This window comes from Gadus macrocephalus, chromosome 2 (assembly GCF_031168955.1).
Source record: "Gadus macrocephalus chromosome 2, ASM3116895v1".
NCBI classification, from domain to species: domain Eukaryota; kingdom Metazoa; phylum Chordata; class Actinopteri; order Gadiformes; family Gadidae; genus Gadus; species Gadus macrocephalus.
Genome location: NC_082383.1, coordinates 11,276,525 through 11,294,026, shown reverse-complemented (window position 1 = coordinate 11,294,026; position 17,502 = coordinate 11,276,525). Strand labels below are relative to the sequence as shown.

Sequence of the window (17,502 nt, the reverse complement as noted above, 5' to 3'; positions counted from 1 at the left end):
GGCTCAGTCCTTACCGCAGCGCCTGGGGTTTGATTCCTGCCCTTGGCCCTTTGCTGCATGTCCTCCCCACTCTCTCTCTCCCATACCTCCTGTCTAACTCTACATGAATCAAATGTTGAAAAATATATATAGATATTTTAATTTGAACAGATTTTTTCATTTGAATGAAAAGTATTATTGCTCTGCAACCAATGAATCAACTTCAAGTTAGTGAAGCTTAGTGAAATCCATCCCTCTTTATATATTTATTAAAACCATTTAGAGTCAGATTTGTAGCACAATTAGAATAGTATGAGGAGATGGATGTACTTAATTAATCTCAAATGGGAAATTAGCCACTGCTGTATGTTAGACTGGGATTACCAAAAGCCTTGTGTTTGCGTACGTCCGTGCGTGCGTGCATGCGTGCCTGTGTGCGTGCATTCGTGCGTAGCCCTGATTTAAGACGACCTGTGTGTTGTAGGTGGCAAACCTTTTTAATCCAAACTAATCCAGATCCAAAAATCCCTTGAGGGAATCCCACCAGATACCGCATCCATGGCAACCAATCAACCTTCACCTTCACCAGCCGCCCCTGTGGTCCCTCGAGTCTCACTCTGACTCTCTCAACCTTTCTTCCCCTTGTTCCTCTTATGTGCACACACATTGTTAGTGGAAAATAGCTCTTTTGTGGCTCTTTCTTGTGTTTTCCCAACGAGGGCAGGCACAGTGGCCTTTCACCAGCTGTGCACGGGACATTGAAAAGGTCAGCATTTGTGCGTGTGTGCAAGCTTTGCATTGTTAATCGCAGACTTTGAAAAGCAAAGTATTGCACTGATGTTGTCGCAGTTCTCCAGCACTCGACTGATTAGCTGTTACGGTAAGAGTTTGGGTATCGTCACCAAGAAATTCCACCAATGAGTTTGAAAATAAACATGATCACATCAGTTGTGACAGACGTGAAGTTATAAGAAAGAGCAGATACATTGGGATTCTTAGAAAACAGATTCTTAGAAAAAAAACACATCACAATTCACAATTGCTCGGGGTAGGTTTGCAGGCAATAGGAAACTAGCACTCTGGAAAGCATGTTTAGCCAGAAGAAGCAGAAATATTGTATTTTGCAGAAGATATCCCCCATCTTATAACTTCATAAAAAAGTTGTGGGGCTTTCCCACCCTTTTATTAATGTTTATTAACCCTTTAATGAACGCCATATTTGTTATGATTTCGGAGCCAGGAAATGCTGATCATCACTGTGGCATCATCGTCTGTGGCTTGTATTGTCTGGTTTTCACAATATCTGCAATCTGCACGTCGTGTGGATATCAGGTGTATGCTGACCTGCTGTTAAACAAAGCAGTCTAGTATTATAACAGTAGATTGCTGACTGTACAGAAAAGCGGTTGGCTGATGCCAATCACGGAACTTTTCATGTTTGAGGTGACAGGAAACTTTGAACTGCCTCTTTATACATTTTTGTCTAGAGATGGTTCATTCTTTACATAATAATAACGATTTATAAAGTATAGATATGGATGTATGAGAAAGTCATCCACCCACAACTCTTGGAGGTTTTATTACTAGAAGTATTGGGTCATTTGTGTTTTTTGTACTTTTACTTGCTGTGGTCAAACCAAAAGCAGGAAATCCTAATAACACAGGAAGTGATGACTTTAGCACTTGGGTAAATCGAGCTCTATGAGAACCAGCAGGCAAGATAACTTTCCCTGTTGTTCTCCACACGCCCCTTCACACTGTCCTTCTTCTGCAATCCTTTTGTTTCCATTAGGGTGCCGTTGGTTACCTCTTGTCCAGTGTAGGTGGGTCAATCACTTCATAAATTCTTCTCTTGCAGAAGACACTCTTAATAGAGCGTATTTCAGTCTTGCAGCGTTGCACTGTGTGTGCCAGATAGAAAAGGCTTCCCTTGGTTGCAGCACCAAGCCCCCCTGGTTCCGCTGAGCAGTAAATACTGGGCCAATGAATGGTGTTGTGGTACCCCCTAAGTTAGTGATTCTGAACTGGTGGGCAGCGACCAATAAGTTTGCATTTCGAATGGGTCGCAAAGCATATGCCAAACCTTAGTCTTTAGAAAGAAGCCCATGTTTCAATGGCTTATTATTTAATTGACTTTAGTCCCAATTGTTGCAGCTTTTTGTTTGCTAAATGTATTTAACAGTACATGATTGCATTGTTGAATACCGCTATATTGATATAATATAATAATATACATTTAATTTTGGATTGTGACCTAATGAATAATGACACATATGGGTACTGAGGCTAGACCAGTTTAGATTCACTGCACTAAATTACCCCCTGATCCCATGCCAGGAGGTAATTTAGTGCAGGGATTCTAAACTGTTCTAGTCTCAGTATAGGCATGGGATGCCTCCTACATACTGGTTGCGTAATTGCGTAGCAGTTCACAAGAAGTCCATTAATTTAAAATGCAACCAAGTGTAGGGCTTGCTACCTTGTGTTGTTGAAGGTTTGGGTTGCGTCTAGAGAACATCCAACCCGTTCACTAAAACGCATCCGAAACGCATGCGGTAGACTTGACGTACGCAGGAAAACTTGTTAAGGTGTGTGGTACTAACCAGTACTGGTAGCATTAACTAGTAAGTAACTAATTGAAATAAGTTAAACTTTCTATGCGACCAATATCTATGAGGCATACCTGAATTCACAGATGGCTCATGGGGCACAGTAGCCAAGTAGAATGGGATGAGGGCTATATCTGGCATCGCGTGTTGGTGACGCTCACCAGCTCAGAGTTATCTTACAGGGAAACATCCCAAACTTGCAAACCCTATAGCGACATACCTAGACCTGTTGACAGCTTATCTGTCCTTTATGGAACTAGACCAATAGGAATGACTGGATGAAGACATGCGACTTTGGGTCGCAATTTTACATTCTAAATTATACAATGTACAAAAATATCAATATATGGCCTTCATGTAACTCAAGAGACAAACAAGTTAATGTTATCTTATATTTACAACCCCAAGACTTTTGTTTGAACTCAAACACGAGATGTGTTTGGGGCCAGAGGTGTATGGGCTAATATCACAGACAATAGCCACTAGTGCTGTCACTTTTGAGAAAAATCTAGTTTGAACGCATATCGAATATCAAGCAATGTATAAGAATATATTCGAATATCTACAAAAAAAGAAAAAAATAAATAATAAACTTAACAGAGATTCAATCACAAATTTATTACGTGAAAAGAGGAGACATAAACAGGACTTAGGCCATATCCTGTCTGAAAAAAAAACGTATTTTGAAACAGGTTATCAACTTAATCAATATCAAGTGCCACTAAGCATATCATAAAAAATAAAAAATAAAAAGAATTTCACAGCGCAAACAATGACGTAAAAACTTAAACAGGAGACAGCAGCAGAAGTAAGGCCTATAGCCTGTCTACAAGAAATGAATTTCCTAATGTTGTTTGCTAGAAACACCATCTATCAACTTGATCTGGATCAAGTGCGGCTCTCTTTTTATTCACAATGGAACCTGCGGTGGAGAACATACATTCGCACAGACGGGCCTGGCACACACAGGTATTTGCGGGTCAATGTTGTGAGAAGCGGGTATTTGTTGCAGATTGTGTCTCTTCACCAGTGCAGCGTGTTGCTGACTGCGGGGAGGACTTTGGGTCGCAATTTTCCGCTTAGGCTGGCTGCTCTGTGCGTTATCCATTTTTGAAAAAGGATATACTATTATTCGCTAGCGCACCTTCTACTGTGATGAGATGGCAAACAATAAGATAAAACCAAACGGTCTAATCATAGACTGCAAAAAATGCGCTACACAACATGCACTTTAAAAACCGAATCATTTAAATATATTCGATTACGGATATCGCATGTCATGTTCGAATGCATATTCGAATATTGAATAAAAAGTCAGCCCTAATAGCCACTGTACCGGTGTATTGGCCCTTGATTACCCTAAGAATGATGAATCTACCCTGGTGATTTTTTGTGTACTATTTCTTGCAAGACTTTTTCAATGGTTAATAGTTTTAAAGGATGCAAAAATATGCAAATCTTCTTTTTTCTTGGTAGAATTTGCCCTAGGCAGATACAACTTCAAACAGCTCTTTACGTTTTTAGAAGTTTCATGACTGTGTGGCGGCAGAAAACATTCCGCAAGCTGTCTGGCCAAAGCCGTGGGATTCTTGACTCATTACTGCAATTAACACGCATTCCCAGAGTCGTCAGTATGCACTGCTGTCAGAGGTTGACTCTACAGTGTGTTGTACAGGGTTTTCTTTATAAAACCTGAACTTTACAGTGTTTCTTACTGTGGGCTCATGAATGTAGTATTCACATTGTATAGTAATATAATGTATAGGCTTATTAATTTAGTAACACTGACTTTATTTAATATTAATAAAATGTATGGGCTTATTAATGTATTAACACTCACTTCATTGTATACTAATATAATATAAGGGCTTAATACACGGTTCTTCTCAATGCCGTGGAACTCTCCGTTCACTTGTATGGGCCCTTCACAACTTCCGGCGGTGAATTATATTTGATAATTCAATTCAGTATAATTGACTGCAGTCTTTCGTATCGCTCCGCAAGTAGTCCCGGTAACTTATCAACCCCAGCGTACTCGGTTGCTATGCGACGTCAACGTCTTTGGCGGACTATTTCTCTGCTGATCAACACTACGAATGCTGGTAACAAATAAATTGTGAAAAGACACATTGTGTGAAGTTATTTTTTAGTTTTGGCAAGTAGCCGTGTAATAAGTGGGATAATGTATAGAACGTCACCGGTCATTATCGAAAATAAGCCCCTTCAGGGTGAACCAGACACCGACGCAAAGCGCAGGTGTCTTGCTTCGCCCTGAAGGGGCTTATTTTCAATAATGACCGGCATTTTACACATTATCCCTGACATATTAATCTAGTAGCACTGAAATGATTATTTATGTAATATTATGTTATAAGCCTCCCATTTGGTAGACGTATATTTCCAAATCATCCTGGCAACAGTACCGTGAGTTCATAAATTCTTCCCATTGCTAGCCTCAGTGGGAATTAAAGTGTTAATGCCGTGCTCTCCCAGTTTATCTGACCAGTTGACTGTACCTCACACTACATGTAGTTATGTAGCCTTGGTTACCTGAAATACATCCAATATACAGGATTTGGTGTTTAATTTAAAACTTCACAATGATAATACCTCTTATAGTGTATAGATTTCCAGATACATTGGCATGAAAGAATGGAAACAAGAGTTACGACCCCAAATAATAAATTATTATTGCCACCACCCCCAGTTTCCCCTCTTCTAGTCAAGGGGTTTACCCCCAGAGGATAGCAATTAAGTCCTTGTGGTAGTGGGTAGAGCCTGGCGATTAATCGATTATTTTTTGATTAATTAGAATTGATGGTTTAGTTTGATTTTATGTTTAAAAATAAAAAAAGATTTTAATCAGGAAATAAAGGTACCGCCCCCACTTCCAATTCCTTCCCTGAGCTCCCCATAGTTCTGTATGCCTGAGGTCTGTGGCAACTAAAAGCAGATATGATCTACCAAGCCATAGTATATCGCTTTGGTACGTGGTGCAATTCATATGCAAAAACTCATATTATAACACACATAACAGTTACACAACGACGCTATTGAAAAAGTATTATAAAATTGCCATGATTACGTCCCACGTCCATCCTAAAACTCTCAGACCAAATCTTTCTTTGTTTATATCACAGTGTTCAAATTCCATCTGAAACGGTGGGTTCACTGGCTATTTAAACTGTACGGTATTATTAAGTACTCGTATCAGTTCTTGGTTATCAGTGAGTACCTAAATGTGTACTCGGTCTGAGAAACAGTGTAATTAGTGCTTCCCCTCAATCTTTCTGCCATATCGCCCATTCCTTGGTGTGTTCATTGCCCTCTCTGTATCTCTGCCTCTCTTTTACTTTCTCCCTCTCTCTCCATCTTATCTCCCAACCAAACTTGCATATATTTGCGTAGGAGGATGTTGTGTTTTATTAGGTCAAAAGACCAACATAAAGAGAACCTTCAAGATTAGGTATTTTCCTCCTCTTGAATTGTCCTTTCTATCTTGCCCTCTTTTTTCTTCCCCCCTGGTTTTTACTGCACTGGGAACTCAGGCAGGGGGGAAAACAAGGAGTTTAAAGCAGGCTTGTAAAAAGGCTCTTAGACCAAAAAAATGTCAGAACTGCTGATTGACTCCCTTTGATTGTTGAAATTGAGCTTTTTGGCAACTCCTTTTAACAATCCCATATCAACTCTTTGACATCTCCGAGATGTTCCACCCCAAAATTTAAATGGGGTACAGTCCATTTTAATTATACACCCCCAAACTCACTGATGTATGATCTTAAAGCTGTCGTACCCAGTAGCGTTGGCTCGGTCGTTCGTGAACCGGTTCGAATGAACGAGTCTTTAGGACGAACGAACCGAACCGGTTAGTTTCTCTCGTTCGTCTCGTTCACCATTCGATTCACCGGAAACTCGACTGAACGAGTTTCTGGTAGCACTAACTCCACTGAGTCTGACTGACTCAGTTGAGAACCGTTCAATAGCGTGCATTCCATGATGCGATTCACCGCTACCGGAAACTAGGCTGATTCGCGAACGACTCCTCCCAGTTCATTCGCGTTCCCGGTGAATCGATCCACCGGAAACTCGACTGAGCTGGGAGGAGTCGTTCGCGAATCGCTAGTTCGTTCAGCCTGGTTTCCGGTAGCGGTAAATCGCATCATGGAATGCACGCCATTGCACGGTTCTCAGCTGAGTCAGTCAGAAACTCAACTGAACGAACGAACGATTCGCGAACGACTCCTCTTGGCGAACTGAATCACGCGAACTGGGTCACGGAAACGAATCATTAAATCCACCACTAGTAGCGTTGGCTCGGTCGTTCGCGAACCGGTTCGAATGAACGAGTCTTTAGGACGAACGAACCGAACCGGTTTGTTTCTCTCGTTCGTCTCGTTCACCATTCGATTCACCGGTAGCACTACCGGTAGCACTAACTCCACTGAGTCTGACTGACTGAGAACCGTCCAATAGCGTGCATTCCATGATGTGATTCACCGCTACCGGAAACTAGGCTGATTCGCGACTCCTCCCAGTTCATTCGATTTCCCGGTGAATCGATTCACCGGAAACTCGACTGAGCTGGGAGGAGTCGTTCGCGAATCGTTAGTTCATTCAGCCTGGTTTCTAAAATATTGTCCTTATATGTATCCAGCTGTTGCACTTTCTATAAAACATAAGAAAATTATTTAAAAAATCGAAAACTCGAAATTCGATTAATCGCCCAGCCCTACAGGCGAGGCATCTGTGGTTAAACAGTGTCAAGCTGGCTGCCTCTTCAGAGTTTTCTGCTCTATTGCAAAGCCTGTTGGGGTTTCTGGAGGTATTTCCAAAGTGTAACGCATTTAAATTCCCCCAAACATGTTCTCTATTCCCTCCAATCCATCCTGTCCTATAAACCATGTCTATAAATCTCTCCTCCTCCGGCTATATCTTCTTGCTCTTCTTGCCTTTTTTTAAATGTTCAGCTCCCCATATACTTTATTATCTTTGCCGTCTTCGCTCTACTTTTCTTGGCTCTACTCTTAGTTAGCCTTTTCCAAACATATTTTTCATCACCCTTCCTGTTGACCCTTATGCATCCCCGCACACACATGCATGCACGCACACACGCAAAGCCTCACAAGCTCTTTCTAACAGGGGACTGCTTGTAGTATTTAACAAAAGCTAAGCTAAGCTAACTCGTACTATTGGGAAAACAAGGAGGGGTTCTGTAATTGAAAACAGGCTCATGGCAAATTCTCTTTGACTCATTCTGTTTTCCTAATATCTAAAATAACATTTGTTTTCTGTTCAGCTTAGGAGAAATTTATTAATCCATTACAACGCCATCTCCTCACTGGTGCAGAGGTCATGTTTCGGAGAGAAGCGTGTGTGTGTTTATATCATATACCTTACTCCTTCTTCGTCCCTCTAGAAACAATTTGCTGTATCCGTCTCTCTCAATCCCTTTTCCCCATACCGTGTGGGTGGGTGAGAAAGAAATTGCAAAGAAACCGAGGATTACATTGATAACTTTATTATTTTGTTATAACAGGCACAAGCTTTCAAGAAGTAGGCTAGTTTTTCGTAGTACAAGGAAATCAAAGGTATTGAGATTTTTGCAATTATTAAACTATTTAGCATACTAAGTATTTAAGGATGTCTGCTAAACTAGGCGATAAACTATAAAATAGTTTATAGCCTAGTTTAGCAGACATCCTTAAATACTTAGTATGCTAAATAGTTTATAAATTAAGTCCCAAATTTTCTCCAAAGAGTATTTTGACATGTGTTACACTAAGAGAAGCTTTTGAGAAAAGCATAAAATGCAATTACTGTATATAATACAGTAATTGCCAAGGTTGGATAACACCATGGTCCTTGAACAACGAGACTTTGCCTCAGGGTCCTTTGGTTACCTCTGTTTTAACTTTGAACTGATATTTGAGTCGGGCCAGTGTCTTTGCAAAGCTATCCCTGCATCCAGCTTTTTGAAGCCGTTGCATTGTTGAACTACAGCAGAGCCTCATGTGATGGTGGCCCTGCCTAGCTTAAGGCACTTAGCTAGCGGCTAGCATCTCAGTTTACAGTACATAGCCAGCTGAGATTCTGAATTCAAAGTATTCTGGTTTTGGTGTCTGATCTGGTTCTCATTTATTATGAGAATCTGAATTTCCTAGTTTATTTGATATCCGCATTATTTAATCATTTCATAAACCATTCAAGTGAACTAAAATGGGATGGACCTGTACAGTATGGCAGCTGTAGGGTGTATTGTAAACATGAAAAAAACTGTAAATGGTCAATATGGAAAGGGGATAAAAAAATAGCTGGTGAAGTAGAGGGGAAAAAGGTAACCCTAAAACTGGATAACATTCAATGTCTGGTTGAAACAACAAGCAGGAAAATGAATAGCATGAACAGAGAAGAGATGGAGAAGCGGGAGTAAGACGAGCATACAAGTACTCCAACAACCTCCTAAACACAAGCACCAAACCAACACCAAAGGCCAACATCGTAAACCGCACAGCAACGTCAACACAGTTTGGGAATTTAATTTGGAATTATTAGATTAGAATTCGACTAATATATCGAACCTTGTCAACGTAAGAACAAAGAACAAAAGTGTGTGTTTCTGGAGGGGAAAGAGGAGCATGGCTCTGAGGGAGCGGGTAGGAATGGAGAGGAGTGGAGGTGGAGGAGTTCTCCTCCAAGTTGCTGAGCGATGACTGGAACAGGATGGGGAGGCCAGGAGAGCTTTCCTAGGTGGCTGTCCCTACCGCTCCCTTTTCACATAAACGGACACGGCCACACACACACACACACACAGACATAGACACAGACACTCACACTCACACTCACGGGCACACACGAACACACACAAACACACACGCAGCAAACGATTTCCCACACAAAACGCACCCAGAACTAAATGGAACACTGGAACAAAGACTTCAAATATAAACCAGAATCATGTTTCTAACCACAGCAGCGCCAACAGCCGCAGGAATTTCTTCCAAATCAATACAACATTAGATGCAAACCAGATCGACTACAAACTGGGCTTTCATTGTCCGCTCGAGCAACAGAATCAAAAACTGAAACTCTCTTTATTTCCGAGTCCGTTTTGCCGTCAGGTTTATTCGTTTTTTGTTGTACACTCTGGTATCGTTTTAAAGGTTTTTGCCTTTACTGGAATCGAATGGCAGTTAAATTCCTGGCGGCCTGCCCTGACTTCTCCAAAGTGTGTGTATGTGTGTGTTTGTGTGTGTGTGTGTGTGTGTGTGTGTGTGTGTGTGTGTGTGTGTGTGTGTGTGTGTGTGTGTGTGTGTGTGTGTGTGTGTGTGTGCGGTGGCTGAGGTTTCAGTTACAGTGATCACTGGGTATCTCCCAGCTCTCTTGTCAACGGAGGCCCTGTACGGGGACCAGCAACAGCCTGAAATGCACTAGTCTGTACTGCTGCTCAGCTTGTTTATCGTGGGTTTATCTGTAATCACTTTTCGACTTACGTTGGTGCCGCAGACAGGCACGTGGCTTCCGCTGCATGCTTCATAGTTTGCGTCAATGCCTGCAACATGGATTGCACAAGTGAATTCTACCAGTTCAAGTAAACCAATTGAAAATCTAAATCTATAGGGAGTCATCTTAAAAGTAATGATGGTGATATCTGCATGTTCCTGGCTGTGAGAGGCACTTTGCCCCTCTCCTCTTGGATGTCTCGGTTGAAAGGTGAAAATGCGTCGCTGGGCTCCCCACATCCTCTTTCTGATGTAGAACAAAGTATGTGCTGAGCCAGCAACCCAGCAGCACCTACGAGGGGGAATTTCTGTGGGCTGAAAAAAATATGCTGTATATGGCCACGTGCAGCATTTGAAATTAAAATCGTTGGCTGTATTTCAATTAGCTGTGGTGACATGTTAGCTGAAATTGAAATATTACAGAGTTGTATGTTATATTGGTGTTTTAAAAGCTTTTCTCATGAGGGTGTGTTCCAGCAGCACAGTACAGTACCATCCACATAGGAAATGGAAATGTTTTTCATCCTAAAGCTTTGACCCCTGTCCCTCCCTAGCTCTAGCATTTTCCTCTCCAGCATTCCTTCTTCCCTCCATTCACCCCGCCAGACTATCCCCCCACTCACCCACTCCCAGCATATCCTCCCGCCACCCACCCTCTCCCCTTACCCTACTTCCTCACTCTCCCTGGCATCTGATTCTCCTACCGTCTGCCTATCATAATCTAGCTCAACTGTCTAGCCCCAAAAAAAGACCTCCTATGTCATTGGTTCCACACGTTCTTATGTATTTCCTCTCTCTCTCCCTCTCTCTCTCCCTCCCTCCCTCCCTCTCTCTCTCTCTCTCTCTCTCTCTCTCTCCCTCCCTCTCTCTCTCCCTCTCTCTCTCTCTCTCTCTCTCTCTCTCTCTCTCTCTCTCTCTCTCTCTCTCTCTCTCTCTCTCTCTCTCTCTCTCTCTCTCTCTCTCTCTCTCTCTCTCTCTCCATCATCTGGCTGGTTGCTGGCGACTGCAGGGTCAGAGGCGATCAGCTACCGCAGTACCATGTCGGAGCTGGCAGTGGCGCCAGAGGTGATGATGCCCCCCGGGTCGGGGGGGATTTACAGTGAGAAGATAGCCGTCGGCGGAGGTCCAGTGTTGGACTTCAGCTATGTGGGCATCGACGCCATCCTGGAGCAGATGAGGAAGAAGGCAATGAAGCAGGGCTTCGAACTCAACATCATGGTCGTGGGTGAGTTGGATCCATGTTTTGCTGGGTTCCAACGCGAGTGTCAACGGTCTGTAGTCTTCCTAGAGAAGAGATACCTGCATCTCGAGAAGAAATACCTGTATCTTGACCATACTTGTAAACGGGAAGCGGTTTCAGAGGATCTGGAGACTATTTGTTAGTTCCTTTACAGATTTGCTCTCATTTGTAATTTAACATTTGGTTTTGATTGGCTTATATTTGTGATTCCCCTGGAATATTGTTCTGCATCTTTCATGATCTCATGGTTGGGAGTTTATCCTCTCTACAGGTTGTGATGCTCAAGGGCTTTATACTTAAAGTACAGTCAACCTCGAAGGTCTCGCCTGTCAAGAAGCAAAGGTTTAGGGTTATAGTGACATTTCTGAATAACAGCAAAGTGTACGCATCCAGTCTTCCTCTCTAATCAAGCCAGTATGGAAAGTTTTAATCTCCTTAATAAGCAGCCTCAAACTGCAGGCTCTGAAAACACCTTTCTTCTCCCTTTTCCACCACACCCTTCTCATCATTACACACCTTGAAACACACACATACACACACCTACAGAGGAGACCCAGCACACATGCTGTTTTCTTTCTGTTAAAAAACATTTGCTTTTATCGGATAATAAGAACATTGCGACGGTGCGTCTGCGTTTTCTCGTCAAATTAGATGCCTCAGTCACAGACACTGCTTATAGCCCAGGAGACAGAACTGAACACGCTCAATCAGCCTCTTCCACCAGTAGGTCGGGGGGGAAGTCACTGTGGTTATTTTAGGATATACAATCAATCTATATATAACAGATATTTTTTGGTGTGTGTATAAATGTATCTATCGTGCAATCTTTGTCTATTGCGCATTATGCACAATGCACTTTACGATAATAAATGAGTCAAGTAGTCAAGTGTTAAAAATATATTTTATTGAAAATATCCAGATAGTTTTAGTAGTATGTTGGAGGCCAAAAAAAGTTATATAAGGATAAAAGTATTTACATAGAACAAGCAAGCATATACTCTAAACTGAATGTGCTTGAACTCTTTGTGTGCATAGTATGTAGAATTGCAGTCCTGTCCCTCCCTACAATGGCAATAAATTGGTCGAGCTTGAAACCCAAGACTTGGTCGTACCAAATGAATGCACCTGTTGCCATATGGCATATTTCTTTGTGTTGCTGAAAATGCAGTTTTACTAGTAACTTTTCGAAATGCTGTCTACTTCCTATGCGAGTCATAAGAGTTCATATGTGAGTCACAAGTTCCATATTTGTGTTACAGTATGGAAACCAGTGGCCTCTCTCTGGTGAACTCTAGGCCATCTCTTGGATGGACTGTTTGGGTAGCGGTCAGTTATATGGGACGAAGAGTTGAACTAAGTTCTCTTCAATGACAAAAAAAAACAGACAGGCTTACTGAAGATACTAAGCCATAGCGGGGAATGGAGCTCCAGCCCCCATCAGCTATAGGTATACCTGACGTGCCCCTGACGGTGGTTGTTGTGTATCATCTAGCCATGTTAATCCTCCTTGACGGACCTCATAGCGATAAAAAATATCACTGTTATTAACACACTCCTATTCCACCCACTACCTCAAGGTATAGGCACCACTTCCATTTGTATGGCATTGTATTGATTCTTTAATCTATAAAATGAATCATCTTGTTTCTGTGCTGCTCACAGGACAGAGTGGACTGGGCAAATCCACCCTGATGAATACGCTCTTCAAGTCCAAAGTGAGCCGTAAGTCTGCTCTGGCCACGGCCCAGGAAAAGATCCCAAAGACGGTGGAGATCAAGTCCATCAGCCACGGTAATGACCTCTCCCACAACCCCTCGGACCTCCCCAAGCCCTGCCTTCCTCTTACGGCCTGCTCCATCTACACATACACACACTCCTGACCTCCCACGCCCTGCCTTCCCCTTTCTTGCTGCCTGCTCCATCTACACATGCCAGCCCACCTCACTCAGCCTGGCTCCCTCTTACTGCCTGCTCCATTTACACATGACACCCCTCCCAACACATACACCCTCCTCCCTCCCTCTCTGTAAACCATGATCTTCCCATTACTCCCTCTATTTTTTGCTCTGCATTTCTCTCTGCCTGACTCTTTCCTGTTCACTTCCCCTACTCAATTTCTCCCCTAATCTCTCTTTTTCATAGCCTCTCCCTTCCTCTCTCATCCAATAAAGGTTATTATGAATGGGAATGGTTTTCATAGATGTTACGACTAACCTGTGTGTGTGTGTGTGTGTGTGTGTGTGTGTGTGTGTGTGTGTGTGTGTGTGTTTGTGTGTTTGTGTGTGTGTGTGTGTGTGTGTGTGTGTGTGTGTGTGTGTGTGTGTGTGTGTGTTTTTGTGTGTGTGTGTGTGTGTGTGTGTGTGTGTGTGTGTGTGTGTGTGTGTGGTAGATGTGGAGGAGAAGGGTGTGAGGATGAAGCTGACGGTCATTGACACACCGGGCTTCGGAGACCAGATCAACAACGAGAACTGGTACTTACTAGTATGGCTGTAGTTCTTCACAAGCAGTAAACGTATTGTTGTTATTCTTGTACTGAAATGTTTGACTCTCCTAATGGCACTCTGCCTTATTCTCTTGCTTCCTTTCCCCACTACGCCTTCACCCCCTTGTGTCATTCTGTCCTGTCTGTCTGCCATTGACCACCTCTTCCACATCCTCCCCTCCTCTTGCTTCCTCTCTTCCTCTCGCTACCCTCTGTGCTTCCTGTGTGTCTCAGTTGGCAGCCCATCATGAAGTTCATCAACGACCAGTATGAGGCCTACCTGCAGGAGGAGATCAACATCAACAGGAAGAAAAGGATCCCAGACTCCAGGGTCCACTGCTGCATATACTTCATCCCCCCCACCGGCCACTGGTGAGAACCACCGGTCCGCTATCACCAATGCTGTGCTACGCTAACCATACAAATTCTTATGCTACCTTCAACTTACAGTACCGCCACCATGCTATACTACCCTAACATACACAAAGCTGTCAATTTTAGAAGCATACACTACCATCACTACACACACACTACTACCACCACCATTTTAAACCACGCTAACATACAAACAGCTGTACATGCTAGCAGTGGTGGGTAGAGTACTGAAAAACTATACTCAAGTAAAAGTACAATTACTACCTTCAAAATCGACTTGAGTAAAAGTAAATGTTCCAATTGGAAAAACTACTTGAGTAAGAGTAAAAAAGTACTTTGTTACAAAGTTACTCAAATTACAAGTTACTTCCAATTTTTGGATTGCAGTGCTTGGATCAGTGAAAAAGGTGTGTGTTTGTGTGTGACTGAGTGAATGAGAAAGAGACAGATGTACTCTTAAAACATTTCTTCATTGTGTGTATAATTCATTAAACATATATGCAGTGTTGGGGGTACAGTAACGATATAACTTTTTGGGGTAAAAAAAGTAAAGTAACGCATTACATTTAAAATATTGGTAACTACAATAATTTACTAGACTATAGTAACGTTACCCAAGCCGTGTTTGCCTGCGTGTAAAGTTCTGATCTGTTGTGGTGCGTGCATGCGTGCTGCCTGTGTGTCTGCAGCGCCTGCTTGCCTCGGCACATTGCCGTAGCGATCGATTTGAGTGACGTAGCTGTTTGTGCGAAGGAGTGTTCAAGTTTTGGAGCGCAGAAGCAGGTGACACAGAAAGACAGGCTGGTTGCAGGGTTCATTGGAGAAGACATGCTTCCCATGTCGACTATTGAATCACCCAGATTTAGAAAAATACTACATAAAATTCCTGCGACTCACAAGCCAACATCAGACAGGAAAACATTTTCCCGTTTGCTGAAAAAGTGTTATACCGACATGGATTCGAAGCTCAAAATAATTTTCGATACAATATCAACATCAAATAAAAAACACACACAAACACGTCATGCGTGGAATCAGACAGAAGTGTAGAATCCCCCATGTGATTTCTGGCATGTGGACGCTGGATTTTAGAAGATCTTCATCCTGATCATAAGATGCAAGATAAATACATTTTTTGTACTGGAAATCGGGGGAGGGGCATGACTCCCGGGCCAAACACTGCGACGTGACCCAAGTCAAGGCCACATAACGGTGTTCTAGAGGGGACAGAGTGCTGGGCCAGTGGATTACACGTGCAACATAACTTAGTTTCATTAAGAACTTGGCTTCTAACCTGCTGCCACATTGCTATATGAAAGATATTATTATTTATCTGGTTAATTTCCTTGTTTGTGTAATATCAAATTGGGTAAGGTTGTTTCTATAATGTAGAACACGATGCAGGGTAAAGTAAATACACATACATATTGCATGTACATACATGTCATATTCATGTGGACATGCATACATGTGCACGCATACAATACATACCCTGAGATCTCCTCTATTTTCCCTTTCCCCCACTGCTACACAACCCAGAACACTGTGAAGATACACAGGGTCGAGATCTAAAACCGCCCCCCAGACCTCCTACAGCTGCCCACATCTGGATTATATCAACCATTCTCTCTTGCTCTCTTACACATCTCTTTTTGTCCATTCCTATAGCTTACTCTCTAGCTTTTGCCCTAACTCTATCTCTATCCATAACTCTACCGCTATCTCTGACTCTTATCTCTGACTCTAATCTCTGACTCTAATCTCTGACTCTAATCTCTGACTCTAATCTCTGACTCTTCTCTGACTCTTCTCTGACTCTTCTCTGACTCTTTGACTCTTCTCTGACTCTTCTCCTACTCTATCTCTGACTCTCTCTCTGACCCTATATCTCTATCTCTAGCCTCCTGACCTCCATCTCTTTCTTTCTTTCTGTCTTCTTGCTCGCCCTCCCTCTCTCTTGGTTTAACCCCACTTGCAGGTCAGGAGGGTCTTGGTCCATAAAATGGGGACCCATAGGGTGGACTGAACACATTGATGGACGTTTGTGTACTTGGGCAGGCTTTGAGTTGACGTATCTCAGCAAGCCATGTCTGAGTATGTGTGTGTGTGTGTGTGTGTGTGTGTGTGTGTGTGTGTGTGTGTGTGTGTGTGTGTGTGTGTGTGTGTGGTTGTGTGTGTGTGTGTGTGTGTGTGTGTGTGTGTGTGTGTGTGTGTGTGTGTGTGTGTGTGTGTGTGTGTGTGTGTGTGTGTGTGTGTGTACACACACTGGCGGCTGAGACTGAACCTTGGGAGGGATTTACATCGGTTGATAGTCTTCCTGGCTCTTGGCCTTGCTCTCTAATACTTGAAGATGGGGGTGGAAGGGTAGCAGACCTGGTCTCTGAGACATGTCCTCTGATGTCTCTGGTTTATACATTATGGCAGCTGTCACATTAACCGTACAGTCTTACAGAGGTCGATTGGCTTCAGGGAAGCTTACACCCACTACATTGCGTGTGTGTAGGCACACACATTGGTGTGCCTGTGTGTTCATCCATGACATCTTCACTCACAGCCTCATTAGAAGACCCTGTTGATCTCATGTTTTCCGATACATGCATTGCTCTGGCTTGAAATACACAGAACCAAACATATCCATGAAGTAAGTCACTGTTTTAAACGAGAGGCATTACTACCCCTTTCATGTTTTGAAGAGAATTGTAGGCATTATAAATGTATCCAGGAACCTCTGCCCTCTAGTGTGGAGTAGTTGGTATTTATCACCACTACTTTTCTCATAAAACAGGGTTTGTGTGACCCCGAATGTTTCAAAATACTCTAGTGTAAGTATTCAAATCGTGTCTGTGTGCTTGTCTCTCTCCCTGTGTCTCTTCTGCTATCTCCCTGTGTCTGCCTCTTTCCCCCTCTCTCTCTTTCTCTCCGGCTCCCTCTCCCTTCCTCTCTCTCCCTCTCCCCAGCCTGCGCCCGCTGGATGTTGAGTTCATGCGGCGTCTGAGCAAGGTGGTGAACATCGTCCCGGTCATCGCTAAGGCCGACACACTCACCCTGGAGGAGAGGGACTTCTTCAAGCAGAAGGTGTCCCCACCCTCCTATCACCTCCACTACTCGTTGTTTGTTATTTTACCCTTTCCTAGGGGTGTCGATTAACTTATTGCAATTACAATTACATATGTTTAATTTAGTACTACAATGTATAGATACTCTTTTTTTAGTCCTTCCATTATTTAGTGTTTGCTTGGAGATCACATGAAAATGCTGAATTGAAAGTCCAATTTTTGTAAACGCAATTTTTGATTATCTATTTTTTACTTCAACCTT

General features: G+C 42.8%; 1 protein-coding gene across 3 annotated transcripts in view; it reads left to right on the top strand.

The window, feature by feature from the left end:
- LOC132449263 (septin-9-like) overlaps nt 1–17,502 on the top strand; it is a 74,788-nt gene that overhangs the window by 51,989 nt on the left and 5,297 nt on the right. For all 3 annotated transcript variants that reach the window (XM_060040965.1, XM_060040966.1, XM_060040967.1), the window contains 5 exons: nt 11,097–11,312; nt 12,990–13,118; nt 13,717–13,798; nt 14,044–14,181; nt 17,142–17,259. In XM_060040965.1, coding sequence (XP_059896948.1) covers nt 11,097–11,312; nt 12,990–13,118; nt 13,717–13,798; nt 14,044–14,181; nt 17,142–17,259 — 683 coding nt within the window. The remainder of the gene's footprint in view (nt 1–11,096; nt 11,313–12,989; nt 13,119–13,716; nt 13,799–14,043; nt 14,182–17,141; nt 17,260–17,502) is intronic.